A 24,401-nucleotide genomic window follows, 5' to 3' on the forward strand; every position below is an offset into this window, starting at 1 on the left:
TGTACAGGCATAAGAAATGCTGGACATGATTTTTTTAAAATTCAGCTAATGACTTTTGGCACTGAGACTGTGTTTATGAGCTATGAGACAAGAGCACAGGAAGAGACCAAACTAGATAAACCATTTTCACAGCTTTAAAAAACCTACAGAAATGAAATACTAAATCAGAATTCCCCAATGCAGTCCCCGTGGGCACTATGGAAGCCACCAGTACTTCCTCTGGCACCCACCAAGCTTTTCAGAGAGGGAGTGGGGCCATTGTAGGCAGTGCTACTAGCCTTTGGAGCTTTGGGGGGGGGCAGTGACACAGGAAATGGATGATGGGTAATGCTGCAAAGTCACATCTGGGTATATACCTGTAACTGACGTCACAGTGTTGGATGATACTCTTGGAGGTGGATACTCTAGGAATTTCCATTTAGGAAATCACACACACACACACATTTTACTCCTACTGGTCCACCAAGCAGCATGAGAGCCTTGGGTAAGCGAGCAGGCGGCTCGGTGGAGCAAAATAGGTGGCGTCAAGTGACACTGCTATACTCACTGGCTGCGTTCATTCAAATGAAAGGCTTTTCTGCTGCAGTAACAGCCACAGCCACTGGAGGATTGGAAGGACTGGTAAGCACAGGCTTTCCTTAGTTTGTGGCTTCATTCTCTCTTCAGTTTTTCCTTCTTTTTCCTTCCCCTTCTCTTTCTCCTTTCTCCTCCCAGCTTCCCCTCATTCCCCCCCTTTCCCTTCTCTTCCTGCCTCCCTCCTTCTCCCTTCCTTTCTTCATTCTTTTTATTCCCCCTTTACAATTTGTCTGCAAAGTGAGGAGGGAGGTACTGGGTTTGGCTCTGCCTCCTGCAGCAGCCATTTTGGGGTGATGTTTATCACCCCCATCAAAATTCAAAAGGCACCTAAAGGCTCAAAAATATTGAAGACCACTATCCTGGAAAAGTGAATGCAGAATGAAGCAGAATCATAAGCAAATGCCTTATTATGAGATACCTGGGGAGGGGGGCTAAAATCTGTGAACTGAACTAACTCTGCTTGTCTAGAACCCCAAGTAAAATTACTGTTCTGAAGACCAGTTTAGGTGACATTCCCACATAGAGGGAGGGGAGAAGGGTCAGAGTCCTGTGCCTAGGGGACACTTTTCTCTCTTAAATCAATATTTCAAATGTTGATTCTAAACAATTCACAGGGTTATTCTGGGAGCAGTGAACTCTGTTGTGGAAAAAGGTTTAAGTCAAACCTCATAAGGTCCTCAGTAAAAAACAGTGACGGAACCCTGTGAAGTGTTCTTGACAATGTGTTTTCCTGGTATGATAATCCAAGATAAAGAACTCACTGATTAATTCATAATCATTGCTTTACATGAATATTTAGGATTGTATCCTCAGCCCTACTTAGCTAAGTGTGGCACATACTAACAGACTAAGGAAAGGACCTTTCCCCAACACTTCTCCCCCTGCACAAGAGCCTTTCACATTGGCAGACTACGCATTACACCCACAGACTGCACCACCTTTATCTTAGCAGAGAAGCAAGACAGAATCTATTATCTTGCTTTCTCCAGTTCTTTTTCTTCTATTTGCTGCTGTTAAGAAGTATTTAAAATGTAAACTTACTTCGGTTCCAACGAAAAAGTTGGTAGGGATATTTTCTAGCAGTTTAGGTGGTTTCACTGATAGGGTCGTTACCTCGCTATATGGTAGTTTTTCTATCGATGCCTCTTGTTTGACTTGGAGTTGTGTCTTGTCTTAAAATAACGGGAATAAAATTATTGCTATACAAAAGTTACACAATCAAATACTTTATCTTTGAATACTGAAGAAGGAGAGCAAATAGGGATTCTTTTTTAAAAAGGGAGTTGCTTATTAATTGATCAACTTTCACTTTTGCCTGATGAAGAGCTCTGTGTAAACTGAAAGCTTGCATATTCCAACTCATTTATTTTATAGTATTTGTGTAAACAATCACCAAATACAAAATTAAATGGAGATGTTTTTATTAATTAATGGTTTTCAGACACTGGCCCTTTTCACACTACTTATGTGCCTCCGGAACATCATGAAATGTAGCGCAAGAGATACGGAAGATCGTGTCTTCTCGCGTGAGTTTTGTGCGATGTCGCGCGAGTTTTGTGTGACGTTGCGCAAAACTCTCGCGAGAAGACATTATCTTCTGCATCTCTTGCGCTACATTTCGCGATGTTCCGGAGGCACGTAAGTAGTGTGAAAAGGGCCAGTATTTTAGGGCTCAAAAGAAAAAGAGAGAATTCCATGGCCAATACAAATCAGACCTGCACCAGCTTTAAATATAATTGTACTGGAATCACTTCCAGTACAACCGGTGTAGTTTGATGGGGTTGCTTCAAGTCAGAATTCACTATCTCCCTCATAGATTATATTTCTGAGATTTTTAAAGGGGGTTAACGATAGTTAAACCATTTTCAGCATGTAACATGTGGACAGGCTTTTAGGAAACATGTATGGCATTAAACAGTCTGTACTCTTTCTTCACTGATTTATGGTCCACAAGGCATAAGCAGAAAACAGAGCATAATGCCATCCAAGAAGGTGAACAGAAGACTGAGAGAAGGTATAAACTGAATCTGGCTGCACTTTTATTATTCTAATAATTAAGAAACATTTCCCCAAAATATGAAAGGGGAATTTAGCATTACCTTGCATTTTGGTATGATGGTGCTCTTCCCTCATGCTGATTTTCACTGGGCTGTATTCGCCACCGGTATCTGACTTGGGCAGACTTAACTGCATTAGGATATAAGGCAAATTTGATACTGGAGGTTTTTTTTAAAAGTTTCAGTTATGTGTTTACATCACTTCTAGTATGCATCTGGAACAGAAAGGCAAGCTACACACTTTGGAATACTGGAAAATGAAGCATTATTTACTCAGCAGTCTTTGTTCCTAAAACAATGTGAGTTTTGTTGAAATTACATTATGTGATCCAGCCAAAGCTGTGAACTTTTAAACAACTGTTTAGAGTTAATGGCATGTGCAACACTTCTGTTGAAATTAATTTAAAAAAAATGTATTTACTTAATTTATAGTCTACTGTTCTCACTGAGATTGAAGGTGGATTATAGATTGAGAAAACAATGCAATAAGAACAGTGTAATACATACAATGAACAATTCAAGAAAAAAACAGATTACAAAATTAGAAAACAATGTGATATAAACAGCATAGTACATGCAACAAAAATGCAAGAATAAAAGAAAACTGCCTAATTTTTTCAGACATTAAAGTAAGAATCCTTTTCACTTTATAAATAATTCTGTTTTGCTATGACCGTACTCCCTTTATAAAAATGTCCTCCTGAACAATTCGATTTTACATATTCTGCAGAACAATACAAATCCAGGAGCCTTCCTGACCTCATCAGGCATGCTGTTACACTAGGTGGGATCCCCAACACAGAAGGCTCCAATATGGGCAGTTGCTGATCTTATCCATTTGCAGGATGGCACCTCCAGAAGGCTTTGCTTGACCGACTGAAGCTGTCACAGCAGAGAATATAGACAGGCGGTTCTGCAGATATGTAGATTCAAGGCCATGAAGGGTTTTGTAATTAATATCTAACACCTTGAACTGAACCTGGAAACTAATCAGTAGCCAGTGGAGTGACTGTAGAATTGGTGCAATAGATGTACGCTGTCTAGCACTGGAAAGTGGTCAAGCTGGAGTAAAAGTTTAAATAAATCATCTCCACAATACTTGGATATCTGGTTACTACTAGCTGCATTTTTAAAATAATGACCCATTTCTTAAGGTAAATTTTAATCCCAAACTTCTCTGGGAGGATCCGATATTATTAAATTTATACTCCACTTTTCTCCCCAATAGGGACCCAAGTGGCTTGCAGTCTTTCTGCAAAGTAGCTTACAACTTTATCTTTTACTATGCTGAGTCAGGTGCTCAGGATCACCTGTCATATTCAATACCCCTCTGCAGCTGAAGCTAATGCTGTTGGGATGATTCTGTTATTGTTATTTGAACCCGGGGTGGGAAACTGGGAACAGGAGGTTTTTGTTCCTGTTGTAATCTCTCCTGAGCTTGGGAGCCTGCTTGACCTTAAGAAGTCCATGAACCACACAGCCTGTTTTCCTGTCTGCAGAGTTAGAGGACTGTTAGGAGAAAGGTGTGTGTGTGCAGGGGTGGAATTAGCAGTAGCCTTGGGGAACCTGTATCTGCTTGATACTTGTCTGAAGCCACCAGTCCTAGCAAGGATGGCATAAGTGTATGAAACTGGCTTCTTATCAATAAAGAATTTTTACTCATGAAGTGACGTCTCTTGAGAGTTGCCTGGCATCCTTACATGCTAGCCAAGTCCCACTAATTTCAAGGGGAAAGTTAAGCACTTGTTTAAATCATTTAATTAATACAATGTTATTTTACATCTTAATGAAGAACATTTTGTTTTGTATACAAATCCAAGAAGGGTTTAAAAAAACAAAACAAAACTTATAACTGAATGTTATATTCAGCATGTCATATATTAGACTTCTCAGAATGAGTTTAAATATTTTTGTACACTTTTTTAACTACAAAGATGAAGATATCTGCGATGGAATACATATTCTGGGAGAAATGGCCATATTTAGATGCTGATCCGAAAGAATTTTGTATACATGTTTTTTAAATCATAAAACAGTTATGGTTTGGTCTACAATAACTGCTGTGAATCCAGTTGGCACTTTCTATGACTATGACTTACACTTTTATGTTCTCATTACTGAAAAATTTGTCCTGCCCTTCCTCCATGGGAGCTCAGGGTGGCAATAGATGATTGTCCATCCAGTTTGTGGGTTAAGCTGTGAAGACATGATGATTTAGTTAAGGATTCCCTGTGAGCTCCACACTAGCTTAGGGATTTGAACTCAGGTCACCTCATTCTTGATCTGATATACTAAATGGTACAACCAACAAGCTCTCTGTAGGTACCATGTATTCAGAATTGTATGGTCTGTGTTGTTATGCAATGTTACATATTGTGTGTTCTATATATTAGCATTAAATGTTTTATGCTGGACTGTAATGTTTAGCCAGCTGATTGATTAATTGAGAAAAATATTTTAATAGACAGGAAAATTCCCCTTCCCCAATTAATTGAACAGCAAATTTATTTAAATCCAGTTGTTTTTAGTAAGTACCAACAGAACTGCAGATGGCATATGTTGCATTAGAACAAGCATTCCTCTTGCTTTGTCACACACAAAGGAAAGCCCCTCTTACGTAGTCCCTGTCAAGCTAATGTGTGGGCATTATCTAAAAACAGTATAGTGTTTTTCTTTACAATTTTTGCCTTTTCACATGAAAATATATGCTGCAATAATCTGTTAGGTGAAAGAGATTGTGTACACAACTTTTAGCTCTGCATCTGGTTCCTTGGAGTTTGATGATTATACCCATGTAATCTAGTTTTTAATATTTTTTTCTTAAAACAAAGAATAATCCTACTGCCTCAATAAGAAAAAAGGCACAGCAGAGAGATTAACAATAAAACTAAAAGTCATGGTCTAGTTACATCAATATAAATACATCTTGGCTGTTCTCTAGAATTCTGTGCAATATTGTACCTTAATGTGAGGTCTCCAGGAGAGATCTAAGTGCTTGAAAGTAGTTGGCACATCAGATGGACATGTAATTATCTTCTCCTCTTTCTTCTTCTCCTCTGAAGGTTGGAGGCCTGGTTTTTGAGATCGGAGATCCCAAAAGAATACTGAACTTCAAAGAAACAAACAATGATACAAGGGTAGAATGGATGAGGCCTGCTGAGCTAGCAAACCAAATACCCTTCAGTGAGATTGGCTTTACTGTATCTGAGCAGATAGAATATCTGATGAGCATACAGAATAGAAAAATATAACAACACATACTCTTTCAGTAAGTGTCACAATTAGAGGCCTGGGCACCCATTGATAATACTTGTTTCTAACAGTGTTATTGGCCATGTAACAATTGAATAGTGCCCCTTAGAATCATAGGGGTGGAAGGTACCTCTAGGGCCATCTAGTCCAATCCCCAGCACAGTGCAGGAAATTCACTACTACCTCCCCATACACACTCCCAGTGACCACTGCTCCATGTCCAGAAGAAGGCAAAACACCATCAGGACCCCTAGCCAAACTGGCCCAAACAAACAAACAAACAAACAAACAAACAAACAAACAAACAAACAAACAAACAAACAAACACACACACAAACAAACACACACACACACACACACGCACACACACACACACACAATTTCCTGTAAGGGAAAAAATACTTACTCTTGTGAACAATTTATAATGCACCAAGCTAAACACAGACCACACATAAGATATTACCTGAATTTTTTCCTCATTGGTGGCCCAGTATGAAATAATATCAGCTGAAGAGGGGTGACGGCAAAATGAGTCTAGCTGAGCAGACCTCAAATTGCATACGTGAAAGACTGAGGCAAGGTGATAATAAACTAGTCTGTTTAGCCTCTTGTCTTTGGTGACTGTTCTGAATGCTTTTAGAAGAAACCATCTTCCTTCTTCTAAATTCCAAACAGGCCGAGGATATGGTTAACAGTCAGTGCCCTGATAAAGAATACTGTTGTAACCTTAGTGGCTAGAATGATGGTATAGTGGCTAGAATGATGGACAAAGATCCGGCAATCCAGGCTCAGTTCCCTGCTCTAACAGGGAAGCTTGCTGGGTGACCTTGGGCCTGTCACATACTCTCAGCCTAACCCACCTCACAGGTTTATTGTGAGGATAAATGATGGAAGAGAGGAGAATGATACAGGCTGCTCTGGGTCCCCATTGGGGAGAAAGGTGGGATATAAATGAAGTAATTTTTTTTTAAAAAAAACCCAGTTATTATTTAAGGTGGAGCAAGATTCCACATAGCTGAAGCTTGTAGGTAATTTTTTTTAATAATTGGTAGCTCAGAATGTCAGGACAATCATCCTCTATAGTCATCTACATGAAACAATTGGAAGAAATTGGGAGTTAAAAGGTGTGCTTGTGGAAGAACCAAGAAGAGGTTTTTTGGAGCTTTTTGTGAGATAAAACTTTGTAAAAACCAATACCAGTCAGTAGAGCAAGTGATGAGTTGTACACAAATTCCAGCTCTGTTCTCAAACACAGTGCCCATCCTGTTGACCTAAGAAAAGGGAATAAAAAGCAAGAAAACTGGCATTTAACACTAGGAGCAGGAATGAGTGAGCATTATCTACAAGGGCAGGAAGACTCTGCCAGGGGCAAAGCCTATACCAACAATGGGGAAAAGGGAAAAATTTTAAACAAAGGTAAAATTCTACTAAGCTAATTAACACTTCTGATGACTGAGGAATATCAGATTTTTATAGCATAGTTAACTCCTAGAGCGAGACAAAAATTCAAAACCCTTTTTCACCCTGGGTGTGAAGGAGCCAATAAGAAACCTCCTAATCCCAGTTCACCAGTTTCACACTGAAGCTTCCCTTTGAACTAAGAGCCAAAACACACGTTAAGAAATACCTAGGTTCAGCACGTGTTCTCTTACCTCAAGGTTTGCCGGGATCTGTAGGCGTCCTGGAAGCTTAAAGTAGGCATCCTGGAAGCTTAAAGATCTGTAGGCGTCCTGGAAACTTAAAGTCCTGGAAGCTTAAAGCTTAAAATACAGGCGCCTGTATTTCCCTTCCCCTTTTTGCTGCTCTGTAAATGCTAAACTTTAAGCTTCCAGGACGCCTACAGATCCCAGCAAACCTTGAGGTAAGAGAACACGTGCTGAACCTAGGTATTTCTTAACGTGTGTTTTGGCTCTAAGTTGTTGAAGAATGGCGTGTCACTGTGGCTTTTGGCTACACTAGTCAGCATAAAGGTTTGCACCCGAGAAGTAATAGACTCTTTAGCTTCTCAATACCTGATTATTAATCTCCTGGTAAACGTCGCTCTAGATTGCTTGTGGGTATAGCACAAAAAGAAAATATTACCAAAGAATTTTTGCACCCATTTTCCTTCTATTTATATTTATTTATGATACTTTCAACCTAGACAAACTTAATAGAGTATGAAATATCAATATTGAAATGATAAGGTAAATAAAAGCATTTCTGGGTCCAAAATTGCTTTTCCATAGAGATGCACAGGTAAGATGAACTCCAATATTGAGGAATAGCAGGATATGAGTCCAGTGGCATCACAGAGACCCAGCAAGATTTTAAGGGTATAAGCTTTTGAGACTCAAAGCTCCCTTCTTCACATCTGATCAGAGCTTTGACTCTCAAAAGCTTATACCCTGAAAATCTTGCTGGTCTCTAAGGTGCCACTGGACTCAAATCCTGATGTCAACTGCAGACCTACAAGACTGCATATCTGAAAATACTGAGGAAGCAGCCTTTGTATGTGTTATCATATAGATATATAGATTAATATATAGATATATTTCAAAATATTAATGTATTTTAAAATCATCTCTAGCAAAACCTGACTATCCCATTTAACTGGACACTCAACAGTGGCAAATTTATTGTCCACGTTCTTCTAAAATTAGAACATTGTGCAAGCTTTATACTACTTTTCATTCTAACAGAAATAAATCAATTTTCTAACTAAATGTTTAATGACTAAACGTTTACAGTGGCTACCTATCTGATACTGGGCATAATTTGAAGTGCAAGTTTTTACCTATAAGACCCTAAAAAGTATGGGGCTGGAGGACTTGAAGGAGCGCCTCCTACCATATTGTCCAGCTATCAACAGCCTCTTCACAAGCCCTGCTCTCTGTGCACAGGTAAGGCAGGTGACCACTCATCAGGGTTTTTTTGGTGGTAGCACCTGACCTTTGGAATTCCCTCTCCCTTGAGGTTTGCCTGGTGCCTACTTTACTGTTGTTTAGGTGCAGGCCAAAACATTTCTCTTTACCAGGTTTTTATAAAGTAATTCCATCTTTGTCGATGTTTCATGGCCTCCTCCTAGCCTGAGGACTACATTTCATGTACTGTTATGCCCTAGATTGCTTGAATGGGTTGTTTTTATTGGTCTGGTTTTTATTGTCTTGGTTTGCCTTATTTATGGAATTATTATAGGACTTTATGGAATCATTGGAATGACTTTTATTATTTTTACTGTATTTGGTTTCATTTTATTGTTGTGAGCTGCATCAAAAGAGATCTGAAGAGGCAGCACACAAATTTTATAAATAAATAAATAAACATTCCACAAGTATATAATTATTTATTGATTATCTCTCCCTGAATAGACTTCTATTTCAAATGAGACTGTCGTGCTCATTATTCTGTTGATACTCCTTTAACTCAAGAATTCTTATATTTCCAAAGAATGCATTTCTTGTACCTTTTAATTTAGTTCAGTCTTTCTCTTAAAATTACCTCAAGGATCTACCAGTTTAAGAGTCCTTTATAATTTCTAAAGCATCTAGGAAAATAGATCTCTTTGTTTTGGCCCGAAAAAGTGCTTTCAATTACGTCATTGGTCATTACCAGCATTTGCACCTCAGTACTCTTTGCTACATTTGTGACAGTGACTTTCAGGGCAGCAATAAAATATCCTGGGAGACTGTTTTCCCACTGGTTTCTGAATACCGGAATTTTTGTCTCGCAGTAGACCTTTTTAATCCTTATGTTTTACTATGCATTTGGGGAGAACGTTGTACACACAATCGTCTCAATTTGCGTGATTGGTATTTTGTATGAACAGGGCAACACAAGTATTTTCAGCATCTTTCAGACAAAATGGCAATAATGTGAATCAGGAGGAGTGCATGTAGCACATTCTCCCCCTATGCATTCTAAACCATAACAACTAAAAAGAATTTATATATATTAACAATCTTAGCAAAAAACTGGGACTTTCCACCCCTTACAAGGTGGAGCTCAGCATAACTAGTGACTAGTCTCTATCTTTTTCTTAATTAGACATGAATTTCACTTAATTACTTTTCATGGCCCCTGACCCTATTGTAAGTTTTTTCTTATACCATCTGTACGGTGAGGTTCCATTAAATGCATCTGAAGAAGTGAGCTGGAATATTTTTTTTAGTCCTTAAAAGGCCATAAGACTCCTATTTGGTAATAATCGAAGCATACCTCGAAATTGTCTGGCAGCCACTGAATATCCGTAATGACTGATTTGTGGCCGTACTCTATGGAAGAAACTGCACAGTATCTCACCAAGTGTGGCTCTTTAGCAAGTTGTTGCTCCACCATGAAGGATGGCTAAAATTAAACATGGACTTTTTAGTTTTCAGGAACTTGGTATATATACATGCATGCATACATACGTACATAAATATTAACTTTATCCTGTAAATATATACCCTTTTTCTGAAGGTCACGAAGGCCAATTAAGTCTGCTGAACATTCACCTTCCATTTGCATTTTTGAATTATAATTAATTTTGTTAGGAGCACACAGCACAAAGTAACAGAAATTCAGTGATACAACCTGTCCTATCAAGCTCTCCCAGATTCTTGGAGGTCAATAAAAAGTAGAGAAGTTGTGAACTTTGCAGTGAACATGTTGAACAGATGAACATACCATACAGCTGCAAACAACCATAAGCCAGAACTCCAGTCTCTTCCCCCTGTCCAACATCTGCCTCATCTGCTTTTGCATCTGTGCAGTGGTGGAGATGAATTTTACCTGTGGTCATGGCTGGTTGGCTCAGGTAATTAAATGACAAGAGTGGGGAATTATGCCTCTCATAAGGCTGTATGAAAATGGACATGCACAAATAAACTTTTGTAACATGGACTTAACTTAAAAAAAATTGTTTATAATTGCAGGCTGACTGACTGATTTGCTCACTGTTTATTTATACCTCTAGCTGCCAAGCAGCATATAGCAACATCAGGTCTGTGGAGAGGGAGAAAATAGGAGACACTGGGCTGTGTGAGAGAGTGCATGCATGAAACACCGCTGATGGCACAGTACTATGTTGTACTGTACCTTTGAATACATGAAAAGTAACCCAAGAAGCATGTCTGAACTGGTCACAAACAGCTGATCAACAAAAATGCTGCTCCCTGTTTGCAGCCAGCAAATGTTCTGTGAGCTGAATCAGTGGCTGTTTGAGCATCCCTAATAAAAAGCATTTCCCTATTTTAATAGAATATGTGCTGCAGATCCTACCAGAGATTTCAGTAGAATTATCTATCTGTAGATAAGTTACCTTCTGTAAAGTATCTTGCACCTCTTTCTCTGTTAAACTTTAGATATGTAAGGTTGAATTATCTGCATCAATTTTTTTGTTTTACATGTAAGACAAGTCCTGAATGTTCTTTGGAACTGCATGCACAGGCAGACAAAAAGGATGAACCAAGCAATCAATTTTTCCATCTGTGACAAACATAGAACTTGCCAGGAGCTTTATCTGTGGTTTCCTGTTTATGTTTGATTGTCCACACAAGCATGTACTCTAGAATGACTGAACCACGAGTAGAAGGAATGTCTTGTGTGAATGAGCCTAAAGTCTTCTTCACAAAATGGATTATAATAGAGAGCTAACCATATTGACTGTAGTTCTCTTGCCTCCTCCGCCTGTCTTTGCATTCTTTAACCTGTCTTCATACTGTGAAATGTCCCATAGTACAACCTAGATGGAGACAACAAATTGTGAGGTAAATCTTTCTCATAACTCTTTTTAGTATGTAGCATCACAGAAGAATGAAATACATCTATACAGAATGAATAATGGGGGAGGTTACAGAAAGCAAAGTGCTTTATAGTAGCAAAAACATTTTTTTAAATGGCTGTTTCTATTACTGATGAATCCCACACAATGTACTGAGGCTCCTGGTGTACTGCTTATCCTAGATTACTGAAATAATGATGTGATATAAAATCACTGAATGGGGTTGAGAATAGATTGATAGTACAGTTCACGTTGTGTAACACCATGGGCAGACAGCTTGAAGGTTTTTGATAGACCACAAATGAACTTATACCAATACAGTTCACAGAACTACTTCCTCCTTATGTTTTATTTCCCACTATCAAAATTGAGATTGTAATCTCATTAAGGGTAACAATCAATTTCTTTTGCTTATGAAACTTTATAAAACATCATCTGCATTTATGATGAGGTCTTATCCTTGTTTTTCTTTTACTGTCATGTATTGATCCAAACTGGAAAAGAAAGAATTGTAATGAACAAGGTTTAGATTCTGAGTCTTCTTTAGCATCTTACTAAATGTGGTGATGCATAAATCAGTCATTTAACTTGTAGTTAAGTGACATAACCCAGATCATTCAGGCAGAGAATGTACATGAACCTATGTTGAGCAATGAAAGAATTTCTACACTATACTATGCATATGATATGATAACTGCTTCATTAACAAAGGTGAGACTAAAGAGAGCCTTGTGGGCATTACTTAAGTAGTGTTCTAAAAATGAAATGTCTATAAATAATTTAAAAAACAAGGCCAGGCTCTTGTTTAGCTTCAGGTGGAGTAAAGATAATGGTGCTTTGTGGCTTGAAGTGTCTTCATTTTTATCCTAGCAAACTAGCAAGATTGTGTACTTTAATAAGAGTTGGAGATTATTATTATCTGACCTGTTCTGTCACATTGGTGCTTCCTTGGCTACTCTAATAATGTTTATCAAATGTTTCAGACAGTAAGTTCTGTACAATAATGACATTGTTACAAAGAATAAACCTCACTGTTACAGTTTAAACTGGTGGAAAACAGACAGAATCTTCCCCAGTATACCTCATGCCACCTGTTCAATAATGCTTGCAGGCTTCAGCCCTGAGAGTTGGGCAACAAGACTGTTAGAAACCCAGAGCAAAAGTCTAGTGTGTAAAGCACACAGAGGCTGGAGAGCTACAGCCCATTTTATTCTGTTTTTAAAAATTATTTAGTTTTTTTTGAAGTAGCATGGAGTTTCTCACCTCTTACCAGAGCTCCTTAATATTCCATGCCATTACGCTGTAGCTAAGAAGTATACATCAATCCTAATAGAGAGGAGCTGGGGTTTAGTTTCATGCGAATTAGCTCCATAATCAGATGGGATACTGCTGCTACAGATTCTTTCCCAGGGTATGATTTAGGAATCATAACAGTGACCTGGATGGGACTTTAAGCTTAAAGGAATAATGTAGGCTATTCAGTAAAAATTCGGTAAATCTGTATATTTTTTTTACCGAATCTGAGAAAAAAAATTGGAATTCCCTGCATTCCAAACTGATTCTCTAATTCAGTTCAGGTATTTCTGAAAAACTCTGCCTTTGTTTTCTATGGGAAAATCACACTGGGAGATATCCAGTGGATTGGAGGGGGGTTATTTTTCAACCAAACTTCACCAAATTTAGAGGGAATCTACTCCTCACTGTCCTCTAAAGATTCCCCATGTTTCGTGAAATTTGTACCCCAGGGGCCAGTTTTATGGGCCCCCAAAGAAGGTGTCCCCACCTATTCTCCATTATTCCCTATGGGGGAAAATATCTTGGAACTCTCCGAGGCACTAGGGGTGGAATTGTTCCTGCAAATTCCACCAAATTTTCAAGGGACCTACTCCTGACTGTCCTCTAATGATCCCCAAAATTCAGGAAGATTGGACCCCAGGTACCAGTTTTATGAGCCCCTGAACAAGGTGCCCTCAGCCACTCCATTGTTTTCTATGGGAAAAAAGTCAAACCTGACTCCCATCACAGAAACAAATTGGGGCAAGCCTGCCATGGCCAAGGCACACTCCCAAATGCAAGCTGAGCTCATCCCAGAGAAATCCCAGTAGAACCAAACTATAACCAACACCACATCAGATTCTCTGATGTGGTGTTGGTCCAAACAGGGGACCAAGACCACATCAGAGAATCACATCCATTCCACCCAAACCAAACTGAAGCAAGGGGCACTCTTGTAACTTAGCCCAGCAGAAGCAAACTGAAGCAAGGGAATGCCTTATGCTTGTGGTTGTGTACTCCTTGGTTCTGTTCTGTAGTGTTTCCACACTGGCCGAATCTAGTGTCTCAATGCTGTGAATGACACTGGTTCTGCTGGGCTAAGTTGCTTCCTTCATACAACTGGGGGACAGACTGCCTGGTGTGGAAGGGGGGGGAATGAAAACAGGGACAGACAAAGGTGGGTGGGAAGGAGAAAAGGAAGCAGGAAAAGGAGAGAGGCTATGGGAGGCAGAGAAGGGAAAGAGGACATAGTGTGGAACCAGAGATGCCCCCTGGAATTCCTTGAAAGTCCCCCACTTGTATATAACTATTTTAAAACCACCATGCTGATGAATCTCTTTTGAAACCAGAACACTTATCAATACTCTGCAACCATTACACATATGTACTTATAAATAAATTCTACTTTTGGTTAAGCAAAATGCCTGTTTCATCTGTAATACAGAAACACTTTTCTATCTTACAGCCAGCCCCATGCGCTGACCATTCTGTCATACTATTATCTATAAATAATCCTTTCTTTAATACAAGATAAACTGAAGAGATCTAAGGCAAAAAGCCTTTGGTGGCAGCAAAAACCTTTTGGGATGCAGCAATATATAGGTCACACAAAAGGGGCAAAACACCACAAGTGATGTTAGTTGTGGGATTCAAAACCCAAAGGGAAGGTGTTCACTAGGTAAAAAAAGCCTGGGTAAAGTACAGAACACCTGAATCTCTGTATGTGTAGGAAAAAAAGGAGTGTGTGTTGTGACCAGGTCCCTCCTGAGGTAACAGTTTAAGGTAATGTAAGGAGGAGCTGCAATAAAGGTCCAAGGTAGTTTAAAACAAAAACGCTACAAGTGTACAATCGAAGAATCTGTTCCTCTGTAAATACGTTCCTAGGCTTTCACTCATGTTGTCCTCAGGATTTCTACAGAGCAGCAGGGAGGGGGAACAATATATACTCTAGGTCAGTTATGAGTAGCCTATCTTATAAATGCCAACCCCGCTGTCTATAAAATGGCGGAAAGCAGATCCTAATACCTGTCCATTCATACAGCCTCCTGCGATGATGTTGGGGTCACTTGGTGAGAACTGAAAGGAATAGATGTCTTCAGGGCACTCCAACATTAGCTAGAAAATATAATTATCAAAGGGTAGTAGAGTTCTGAGCACTGTTGTATCTGATTTCTTTATTGTTTTACTCAGATATATTAAAGCCCTCTTAATACCTGAGGGTGGATCGGGTCTGCAAAACTCCAAAAAAGAATTGGTGCTTTCCACAAGAGTAATTTCCCAGACTGTTGTATTCTGTCCTCATAAGAAAGTCTCTCAGTTACTGACACTGCAATGATCCCTGATGAAAAACAAATACAGCTTAATTTATTATCTGCAGTTGGAAACTCATTACTTTTGAAAACCATTGTCTGTATTCTGCCTGAACTCGGCGGTCACAAATTTCTTCAAGAATTACAAATGGGCTTTGAAGAACAGGAGCAAATCCTAAATTAGCAGTCATCATAATTGCTTCTTACAGCAGTAAATTCTAAAAATTAATAATGCATTTTTGTGAAGCAGGCTTTCCTTTTAATCTACTGCTAATCAATTTTACTGGTTTCATCTGGTACCATGATAGCAAGTACCCTGATTTTTTCGGTTCCCCTGAGTATTATGACACGGGAAAAAATCTTTTTAAAAACCTCTTTCTGCACTACTTATAATTTTATAAACTTTATCATGTTCCTCATCAGTTGCCTTTCGCCTTACTCTAAAAGTAACTGTCCTTCCTATGCAGAGTAACTCCATTCTAATCCCATTGAAATAATGGCACTTCCTTTCCTCACAGGAAAGGTGCTCCATTCCCTTTACCATTTCAGTTGCTCTTTCTCTACTTTTTTGTGCTCTACAATAATTATTTTTTGGAGTTTAAAAATGAGAGAATTAGTTTAATAATAGTGCATTATTATAAAATGTATATAAATTTCTTGGAGAAGTAGACACAGAAAAGTTAATACAATTTTAAAAATTATTAGAGTATAAAATTATTACAAAAATAATAAATTGTTGCATCAATTACTATAATACAGCAAAATTATTTCTTTTACTACTCTAGTACTAGAACTCCAAAAATCTTTAAGCCATTTTCAAACTTTTTCAAAACGGTTGTTTTTCTTACAAACCCTCCCTGATCCAAATATACCAAGTAAACTCATCAATCCTGGAAAGATCACAAATTTTAATGAACTAAGTTCTATTCTTTAGGTATGTCTTTAGATAGTGAATTGTTCTCATTGCAATCATCATAAAATAAAAGTTGGTATTTTTCTTCTGATACTGAATCTTTAAGAAACTTTAATAAAGAGTAAAGAGTCCAGTAGCTGTTAAAGGTGCTACTGGACTCTTTACTATTTTGCGACTACAGACTAACAAAGCTGACTCCTGGTTTAAGAAAGAGAATTTAGGTCAGAGTTTTACATTAAAATTCATGTGGAGTAATAGCCACTTGGCCCAGGAGGCTGCAGTTGGGAGGGGTAAGAGGGCAAAATTGCTCCCTCTCCCTCTTGCATGCATGGACTTCCATTCACAAAAGATGCAAAATAGGTGATTTCAGCCCACCCACTGACAGCCTCCCGACCCATGATGCTATTAGGCCACATTGGTCCTGGGAATCCTGGGGCCAGAAATGACTGCTGGTAGAAGGGGAGAGCTGGAAAGATCAGGGATCCTTTCAAAGTCCTTGTATTGGGTCAAACCCACTGATCAATTTTTCACAATGAGTTTTTGATATCAATACAACCTAATTTTTTAACGTTTCTGTAAACTGTTTTCTGTCATCATCCAATTATTCAGGAAATTGAATATATCCAAATGCTGGCAGTCTAACTCCTGGCTCTTTTGTTGGAAACTATCATAGTAATTAGTCTTCCTATTTTAATCCATTCCATATATTTAAACCAAAGCGTCCCCAGATACTAAAAGAACTTTGGACTACAATGAGAATAATAAATTACAGATGAGAAGGGTGATGAATTAAGACAGAAAACTTTTAAAATTTGCCCCATACCTCAGAACTGAACTTTTAATTGTAAGGAATCTATCTTTTTCAGATATAGGGTGGCATTTAAAGGATTTTAATACCCTTTTGGAAACTGGATGACCAGGACTGTACACATTGTTCAAAATGTGGTCATTCTACAGATTATCATGGCTTTATACCTGCTGTTCCCTTTCTCTAATGGTAGTCATACACTATCTTGCAGACACAGGTAAAAAAGTTCAGATAGCTTCTTCTCCCGTACAAAGTGCCATCAGGCACTTGGAATCAGATGAAGGAAGGGGATGCTTAATTCTTCCCTTACCAGTTTCAGTGTGATAAGGGTGGCATGTTGGATTAGGACTGGGGGAATCCAGGTTCATATCTTCACTCTATTGAAAAATTCCATTGATAATCTTGGCTGGTCACTCTCGCCATAACCTACTTCACAGTGATTTGAATCGAGTGGCACCTCAGAGAACAAGAAGATTTTCAGGGTATAAGCTTTTGAGAGTCAAAGCTACCTTTTTCAGAGACAATGAGGAGAGATTCCTTAGCCTTTATATCCCAGTCAGGCTCAGGAGCAAAGAAGGGAGTCAGGATGTAAAGGTACAGTGCAGCTCAATTAGAGCAGAAGTTAGCATTTGACTCTCAAAAGCTTATACCCTGAAAATCTTGTTGGTCTCCAAGGTGCCATTGGACTCAAATCCTGCTGCCGTACTGCAGAACAACATGGCTTCCTATCTGAAACTATCTCATGTGGTTTCAGCGAGAATAAGAGGGAGCAGCCACTGCCCTTACTTCCTTAAGGTAATGGTAAGATTTAAAAGGATTTAATAAATTGCCTTCTGAAATTCCCTTCTGCCAATTTATACACACCTCCATTTATCTCTGCGTGTTTCCAGGTCTATGTTTATAAGGTAAACATATGTCTGAAATCATGGTAGAGATAAAAATAGTGGCAAGGGTAGAGAAATTTTGGACAGAAAGTGAAATGCTGGAGAACGATTAGTCACACTCTTTCCTCCCACCCCTTCTATGAAGTAGATCAGCTTCTCCTGAGGGTGCCTTGCAATACAGAAGAGGCACAGCTGCAATGTAGTGTAGTTTGCCCCTTAGAGATTATGGAAACAACAAGAGACTAGAGTCACAGGACTTGTATTTCATTTTGTTTCTTATTATTACTAATGGATGACATAAACTACAGGCCATCTATTTTACAGTGTGTAACCTGTCAGAATATTACAAAATATTTGTTCATCACATTTCCCTTTAATGTCAAACTGAGTTTTTTCCAGGCAAAGGCTAATAAACAGGAAAAGATTTTAATCTTTCAAAGACTTCCAAATTTCCTCAGAGTGTTTCTAACCATGAACTGAATATTCTATAAACTTTACCATAAATGGTTGGGTGCCAGCAAATGCAGCTAACAGTTCTGTCCTTGAGATAAAGTAGGTCTGTAAATGATTGGTATTCCTTAAGAAAAACATCAGACTTGCCCGCAAAGGCCCCTTCATCTTCGGCAAGGGCTTTCCAGTCATCAAAAAAGGCATCCATTATTTCATTTTGTTGCAATGCTATTTCAACTCTGTCATATAGGAAAATTTGAAAAAAATTAGAGGCTAATTTTCAAATTGTAAAATACACTTAATTTAGAAAGTATGTAAATTTTCAGTTTAAAAGGACTATCACGTTGACTACTGTGGTACGTGGCATGTTTGACACATACACCACAGGGCTTCAACACCAATTATAGGTATACATTTAAGAGGGATGCTTATTTATATGACACCTGTCACTGCCTAAAAATCAAGCAGGTTAACAAAATGATGTGTTAAGCCTTCCTGCTATTCTGTTTTTTGGTGGCAAGATTATTTGCAATAATCATTTTATTTTATTTATTTATTTATTATATTAGATTTTTAGTCCGCCATCCCCGCCAGGTGGGCTCAGGGCGGAGTACAATATTTCAATTTACATAAATACAGTTAAAAACAGATAAAACAGTATACAAATAACATTAAAACAACTTTATACAATACAGCTTCTCTTCAGATGGCGATGATAAAATACTGCTTTTCAAGCCCTGGCTCATATGTAGGGTGGTGGACAGATCTTTAGTGTGGCCAGTGGGGCCCCAACCTAGTCTCCACCATATGCCTGGCAGAACATCTCTGTCTTACAGGCCCGGTGGAAAGATAATAAATCCCGCCAGGCCCTGGTTTCCTCAGACAGAGAGTTCCACCAGGTCGGTGCCAGGACCAAAAAGGCCCTGGCTCTGGTTGAGGCCAGGCAGGCCTCTCTTGGGCCAGGAACCACCAACAATTGTTTATTTGTTGAACGAAGCATCCTCTGGGGTACATATGGGGAGAGGCGGTCCTGCAGATATGCTGGGCCCAGTCCACATAGGTCTTTATAGGTCAACTGAATACAGTAGACCATCAATCAATTCCAAAAATTATGTTTTAAATTCAAAGTGTGCTAGGTGCATACATTACATACAAGTTCATAACCATATATACAACAGTCTACAAATCCAAAGATGCACACATTCCATCAATTCTGTTTACAAATGTTTATATTGCTGAGACCGACTACTCCTTAATAAAGCAAACTGTAATGAGCTGTAAACACAGCCTGTAATGAGCTGTAAACACATGGGAAATAAAGTGCAAACAGCATTAAACATTTGTAAACAGTAAAGTGCAAACAGCATTAAACAGCTGTAAACAGAACTGATGGAATGTATGCATCTTTGGATTTGTAGACTGTTGTATATATGGTTATGAACTTGTATGTAATGTATGTACCTAGCGCACTTTGAATTTAAAACATAATTTTTGGAGTTGATTGATGATCTACTGTATTCAGGGGACTCTCGCTTTTTCTCAGTTGTGTATATCCTCTAGCTTTTGGCCTTCTTCAATTAAGCTTTATAGGTCAACACCAAAACCTGGAACTGGACCCGGTACTCAACTGGTAACCAGTGCAGCTGGCGTAGTATAGGTGTTATATGTTCCCTAATTGGGACCCTTGCAATTACTCGCGCGGCTGCATTTTGGACCAGCTGTAGCCTCCGGATCAGGACCAGGGGAAGCCCTGCATAGAGCGAGTTGCAGTAATCTAATCTAGAGGTGACCGTTGCTTGGATCACTGCAGTTAAGTCATGGGTTGATAGGTAAGGGACAAGCTGCTGGGCCTGTCTTAGATAGAAAAATGAAGACAGGGCAACTGCTGTGACCTGTGCCTCCATAGTCAGGGAGGCATCCAGAATCACCCCCAGGCTCCTAACTCTTGAAACCAGCGCAAGTAGTGCTCCATCAAGAGCGGGGAGCCGGAGTCCCATGCCTGTGCCCCCCAGACCCACATGCAGGACCTCCGTCTTTGTGGGATTTAATTTCAACCGATTCTGCTTCAACCATCCAGTCACAGCTTTGAAGGCATGCTCCAAGACATCTGGGGCAGAGTTGGGCCAGCCAGCCATCATCAGATATAGTTGGGTGTCATCAGCATATTGATGACACCCAAGTCCAAAACTCTGCACCAGCTGGGTGAGAGGGCGTATATAAACATTAAACAGTAATGGGGAGAGTATTGCCCCCTGAGGGACATTGCACACCAATGGGTGGAGGGATGACAATTTCTCCCCAAGTGCCACCTTCTGTCCCTGACCGTGGAGAAAAGAGACAAGCCACTGTAAGGCAGTCCATCGTCACCACATCAGCAAGGACTGTATCAAATGCTGCTGACAAATCCAGTAGTATCAGCAGCACTGATCCGCCACGATCCAGCTGCGTGCGGAGATCATCCGTGAGGGCAACCAGCAACGTCTCCACCTCATGTCCCGGGCGGAAGCCAGACTGGAAGGGATCTAGGAATGAGGAATCATTCAGGAAACCCTGTAGCTGCTCCACCACCACCCGCTCAATCACCTTACCCAGAAACGGGAGGTTTGAAACTGGGCGGTAACTGACCAGGTCGGTGGGGTCCAAAGATGGCTTCTTCAAGAGAGGCCTAACCACGGCTTCCTTCAAGGCTTCGGGACAAATCCCGGAGCTCAAGGACATGTTGACAATGGCCTCCAGAGTAGTCCGTAGCCCATCTATGCTAGCCTTCACTAGCCATGACGGGCACGGATCCAAGGAACATGTGGTAGGTCTCACTGCTTGCAGGGGCCTTTCAATCTCATCCCCAGAGAGTGGGTTGAAATGATCTAATATCATCCCAGTAGATGGCCAAGGAGCCTCTAGTTCACGTACTGTGTCAATTGTGGCCGGCAAGTCATGGCAGAGAGACAAGATTTTATCAGCAAAAAAGCTCCCAAAAGCCTCATAGCTAATATCTGAATTCAAAATTTGACGGTCTCCCCCTGATAGGGAGACCAGTGACCAAACCACATTAAACAATTTTGCTGGGTGTGAGCTAGCTGATGCAATGGAAGCTGCGTAGAAATCTTTCTTTGCAGCCTTCACCGCCATCTCATAGGCTTTCATAAACGTCCTATAAGATGATCTTGCTTCTTTGTCGCGAGATCGCCGCCACCCTTGCTCAAGCCATCTCAGCTCCCACTTCATCCATTGTAGCTCCTCTGTATACCAGGGAGCCAATCTGGTGTGGGGGCAAAGAGGGTGACGGGGGGGGTTGTTGATGGCTTCGGAAAGACGGACTTGCCAATCTTCCACCAGCTCATCCAATGAACCACCAGGGAGTATCAGATCCTGCAGAACATTCTGGATACCAGCTGGATCCATAAGTCTCCACGGGCGAGCATAAATAAGCTCACCGCCCTTGCAGGGTGGGGGCAGCATATCCAGGCGAGCCTTCAGAACCAAGTGGTCTGACCATGGAACCAGTTCAACTGCTTCCAGAGATCCACATTTATCCCCACACCAAAGATCAGATCCAGTGTGTGGCCTGCTTGATGCGTGGGGTCGAAACAATCTGGGAGAGTCCCAGTGCGGCCATGGAGGATACCAGATCCGCAGCCTGAGTAGAGGCGGCATCATCGGCGTGGATGTTGAAGTCTCCCAACACTATCAGTCTCGGATACTCCAAGGCCCAGTCCGCTACCACCTACAACAGGCGCAACAGGATATCTGCTGGTGCGCTATGTGGCCGGTACACCACACAGATAGCCAAACTCTCCTCGGCACCCCACACTAGGCCCACACAATCAATACCAGAGATCTCTGGGGCAGGGAGCGGTCTGAAGGAGAAAGACTCTCGAACAAGGATCGCCCCCCCCCCCGGCCACCCATTTGGGACTGATGGAGGACCGAAAACCCGGGGGGGGGGGATCAGTTCTTTCAAGGCAACTGTTTCACCCTCCCTTACCCAGGTCTCGGTCATGCACACCAGGTCCATATCATTCGTTGCAAAATAATCATGCAGCGTTCTAGTTTTATTATTTATCATGCAAGAGAAACACTAATTTAATTCTACAGAGAGGTACTGGGGCTTGTAATGTTTGCCATGTGAATATTGTTGTGCTTTTTATTTCATCTAATAATGTGCATTTTTGAATATATGTTTGCTGTGCTTAAAAGTGCAGGCCTCTAAAGCAAGAAGAGGGGCCTGGATCGGTGAATGGATGGTAGCTGTATCCTTGGGTGGGGAGAGTGAACTGCAAGCTTTTTGAGAGTGTTCTGAGCGAAACAATTCAGTCACTCAATGTGTTTGTGTGTAAGAGGAGAGAGTTATTCTGTGAGTGAAGTGCAGAGGGGGAAAGTCTGTGTGTGGATGAAATCAGCTTAAGTGGCAAAATAAGGAAAAATAAGTCTTTGAAACCGAATCCTTGTATAAATGTTGGAATATCTGTATCTATCTTGCAACCATCACACTTACGAATTATTTGAAACCAATATGTGTACGAAGCACTCTGAAACCATTACATATATGCACTAAACTCTATTTCTGTTTAAAACATTTGTTTTATCTAGAATAAAAGATCCCTTTTTTACCTCACAGCCATACTCATATTTGACCATCCTCTCATTCTACTATCTATAACTACATAAAGGCAAGGAGACAGAATAATATAGGTCTCAAAATGGTTCAAAATGCCATATGGCTCAAGATGGCTTCTATAGCAAAAGTATTAAACTAAACCCAGATTAAGAATCTGGAACGATGATCCTTTACCACTGGAAATGCACAGTCATTCATTGCTTCTTATGCTGAGGATCTTGACCTGGTATTGAAAAACAGATCCTGGAGCTGAGTACTGATAAGGCCTGGCTCTGTTTATACTCATGGAATTTCTCTTTCTGGGATATGTCTGCTGTTCAAGCAGAAGGCATGTAAGGAGAATATGTATTTTTCAGACACTTCAAAAATCTCAACAGCTGACAAAAGCTAAAATTTCAGACAGCAGCTGCACATTGTTAGGCACATAGAGTAGGAAAGAATTCCCACTGACTCTGTTGGATTTACTATTTAGTAAAGAAAATTCCTAGTAAAGAAAACTGCCCTGACCTGGATAGCCCAGGCTAGCCCAATCTCATCAGATCTCATAAACAAAGCAGGATCAGCCCTGGTTAGTACTTGGATAGGAGACCACCAAGGAAGTCCAGGGTCACTATGCAGAGGCAGGCAATGGCAAACCTTGCCTTGAAAAACCTATGGGGTCGCCATAAGTTAGCTGCAACCTGATGGCAAGAAAAGGGGGGGGGATTCTGATTGGATTTTAAGACCTTGGTGAGAACAATGTTGTAAATTGTTTTGGGTTCCCATTGAGGAGAAAAGTAGGGTGACTTGATCAAGGACTGAAGGGTTAGCAGCACTGGCTGCGCCCACTTAATTTCACAAGAAGATCCACAGCCAAACAGCACTCTTTAACCTCACTGGCTGTCCTTCTGTATGATTCACTATCACTTGCCTGTGTCTGCGCTCATGCACATCAATCAGTCACAGAGGTACATAAGGGGAAAATTTAGGAGGCCTCTGGTACTGACTAGGCAACATACACAGCTGGTAGGAACAAAACTCTTGCATTCTTTTCAATATACATTTTCATGGATACAGCATGATACTTAACCTTAAAGCCATGGAGAGGATAAAGTTTTTCAGATCTTCTGATGACAAATACTTATTTCTTTTTTCTTCTGAAAATTCTCTAGGATAATATTGTGTTGCTGCATTTTTTGGATAGGTCCTATGGAAAGGTAAAATCATTGTTTAGAAACGGGAAGAAAATTCACAACACTAAGGGGAGTACTGGCATTGTTATGGGGAAGGAAATTTCTTTGTCTGAAATTCTTTTTTAGAAATAGTCATTGATTTCTCTAATGTGACATTTTTCCCTGCTCAGTAGCTCTGGCTGTCAGTTGCAGGGATGGGAAAACAATACCAGTAAGTCCAAATAAATCATATAGAGAAAGTGGGACAAACTTCATATGGGGCTGACATTTTTGGTAGCAGATTCATGTCCAGAGTTATATCTAGTTCCTCTCCCAAACAATGTTGCCAACTCCAGCCTCAGAAA

At 40.1% G+C, this 24,401-nt stretch overlaps 1 protein-coding gene across 1 annotated transcript in view; it reads right to left on the reverse strand.

Moving 5' to 3' along the window:
* The window catches only part of DNAI3 (dynein axonemal intermediate chain 3), a 60,992-nt gene that overhangs the window by 13,533 nt on the left and 23,058 nt on the right, over positions 1–24,401 (reverse strand). The window contains exons 8-17 of the mRNA XM_054980740.1: positions 23,955–24,071; positions 18,316–18,506; positions 15,117–15,241; positions 14,929–15,018; positions 11,503–11,589; positions 10,083–10,211; positions 7,083–7,156; positions 5,595–5,742; positions 2,676–2,763; positions 1,618–1,748 (exon numbers count right to left, since the gene is read on the reverse strand). Of these exons, the coding sequence (XP_054836715.1) occupies positions 1,618–1,748; positions 2,676–2,763; positions 5,595–5,742; positions 7,083–7,156; positions 10,083–10,211; positions 11,503–11,589; positions 14,929–15,018; positions 15,117–15,241; positions 18,316–18,506; positions 23,955–24,071 (1,180 nt within the window). The remainder of the gene's footprint in view (positions 1–1,617; positions 1,749–2,675; positions 2,764–5,594; positions 5,743–7,082; positions 7,157–10,082; positions 10,212–11,502; positions 11,590–14,928; positions 15,019–15,116; positions 15,242–18,315; positions 18,507–23,954; positions 24,072–24,401) is intronic.

The sequence above is a fragment of the Eublepharis macularius genome, chromosome 5 (genome assembly GCF_028583425.1).
Source record: "Eublepharis macularius isolate TG4126 chromosome 5, MPM_Emac_v1.0, whole genome shotgun sequence".
NCBI lineage: Eukaryota > Metazoa > Chordata > Lepidosauria > Squamata > Eublepharidae > Eublepharis > Eublepharis macularius.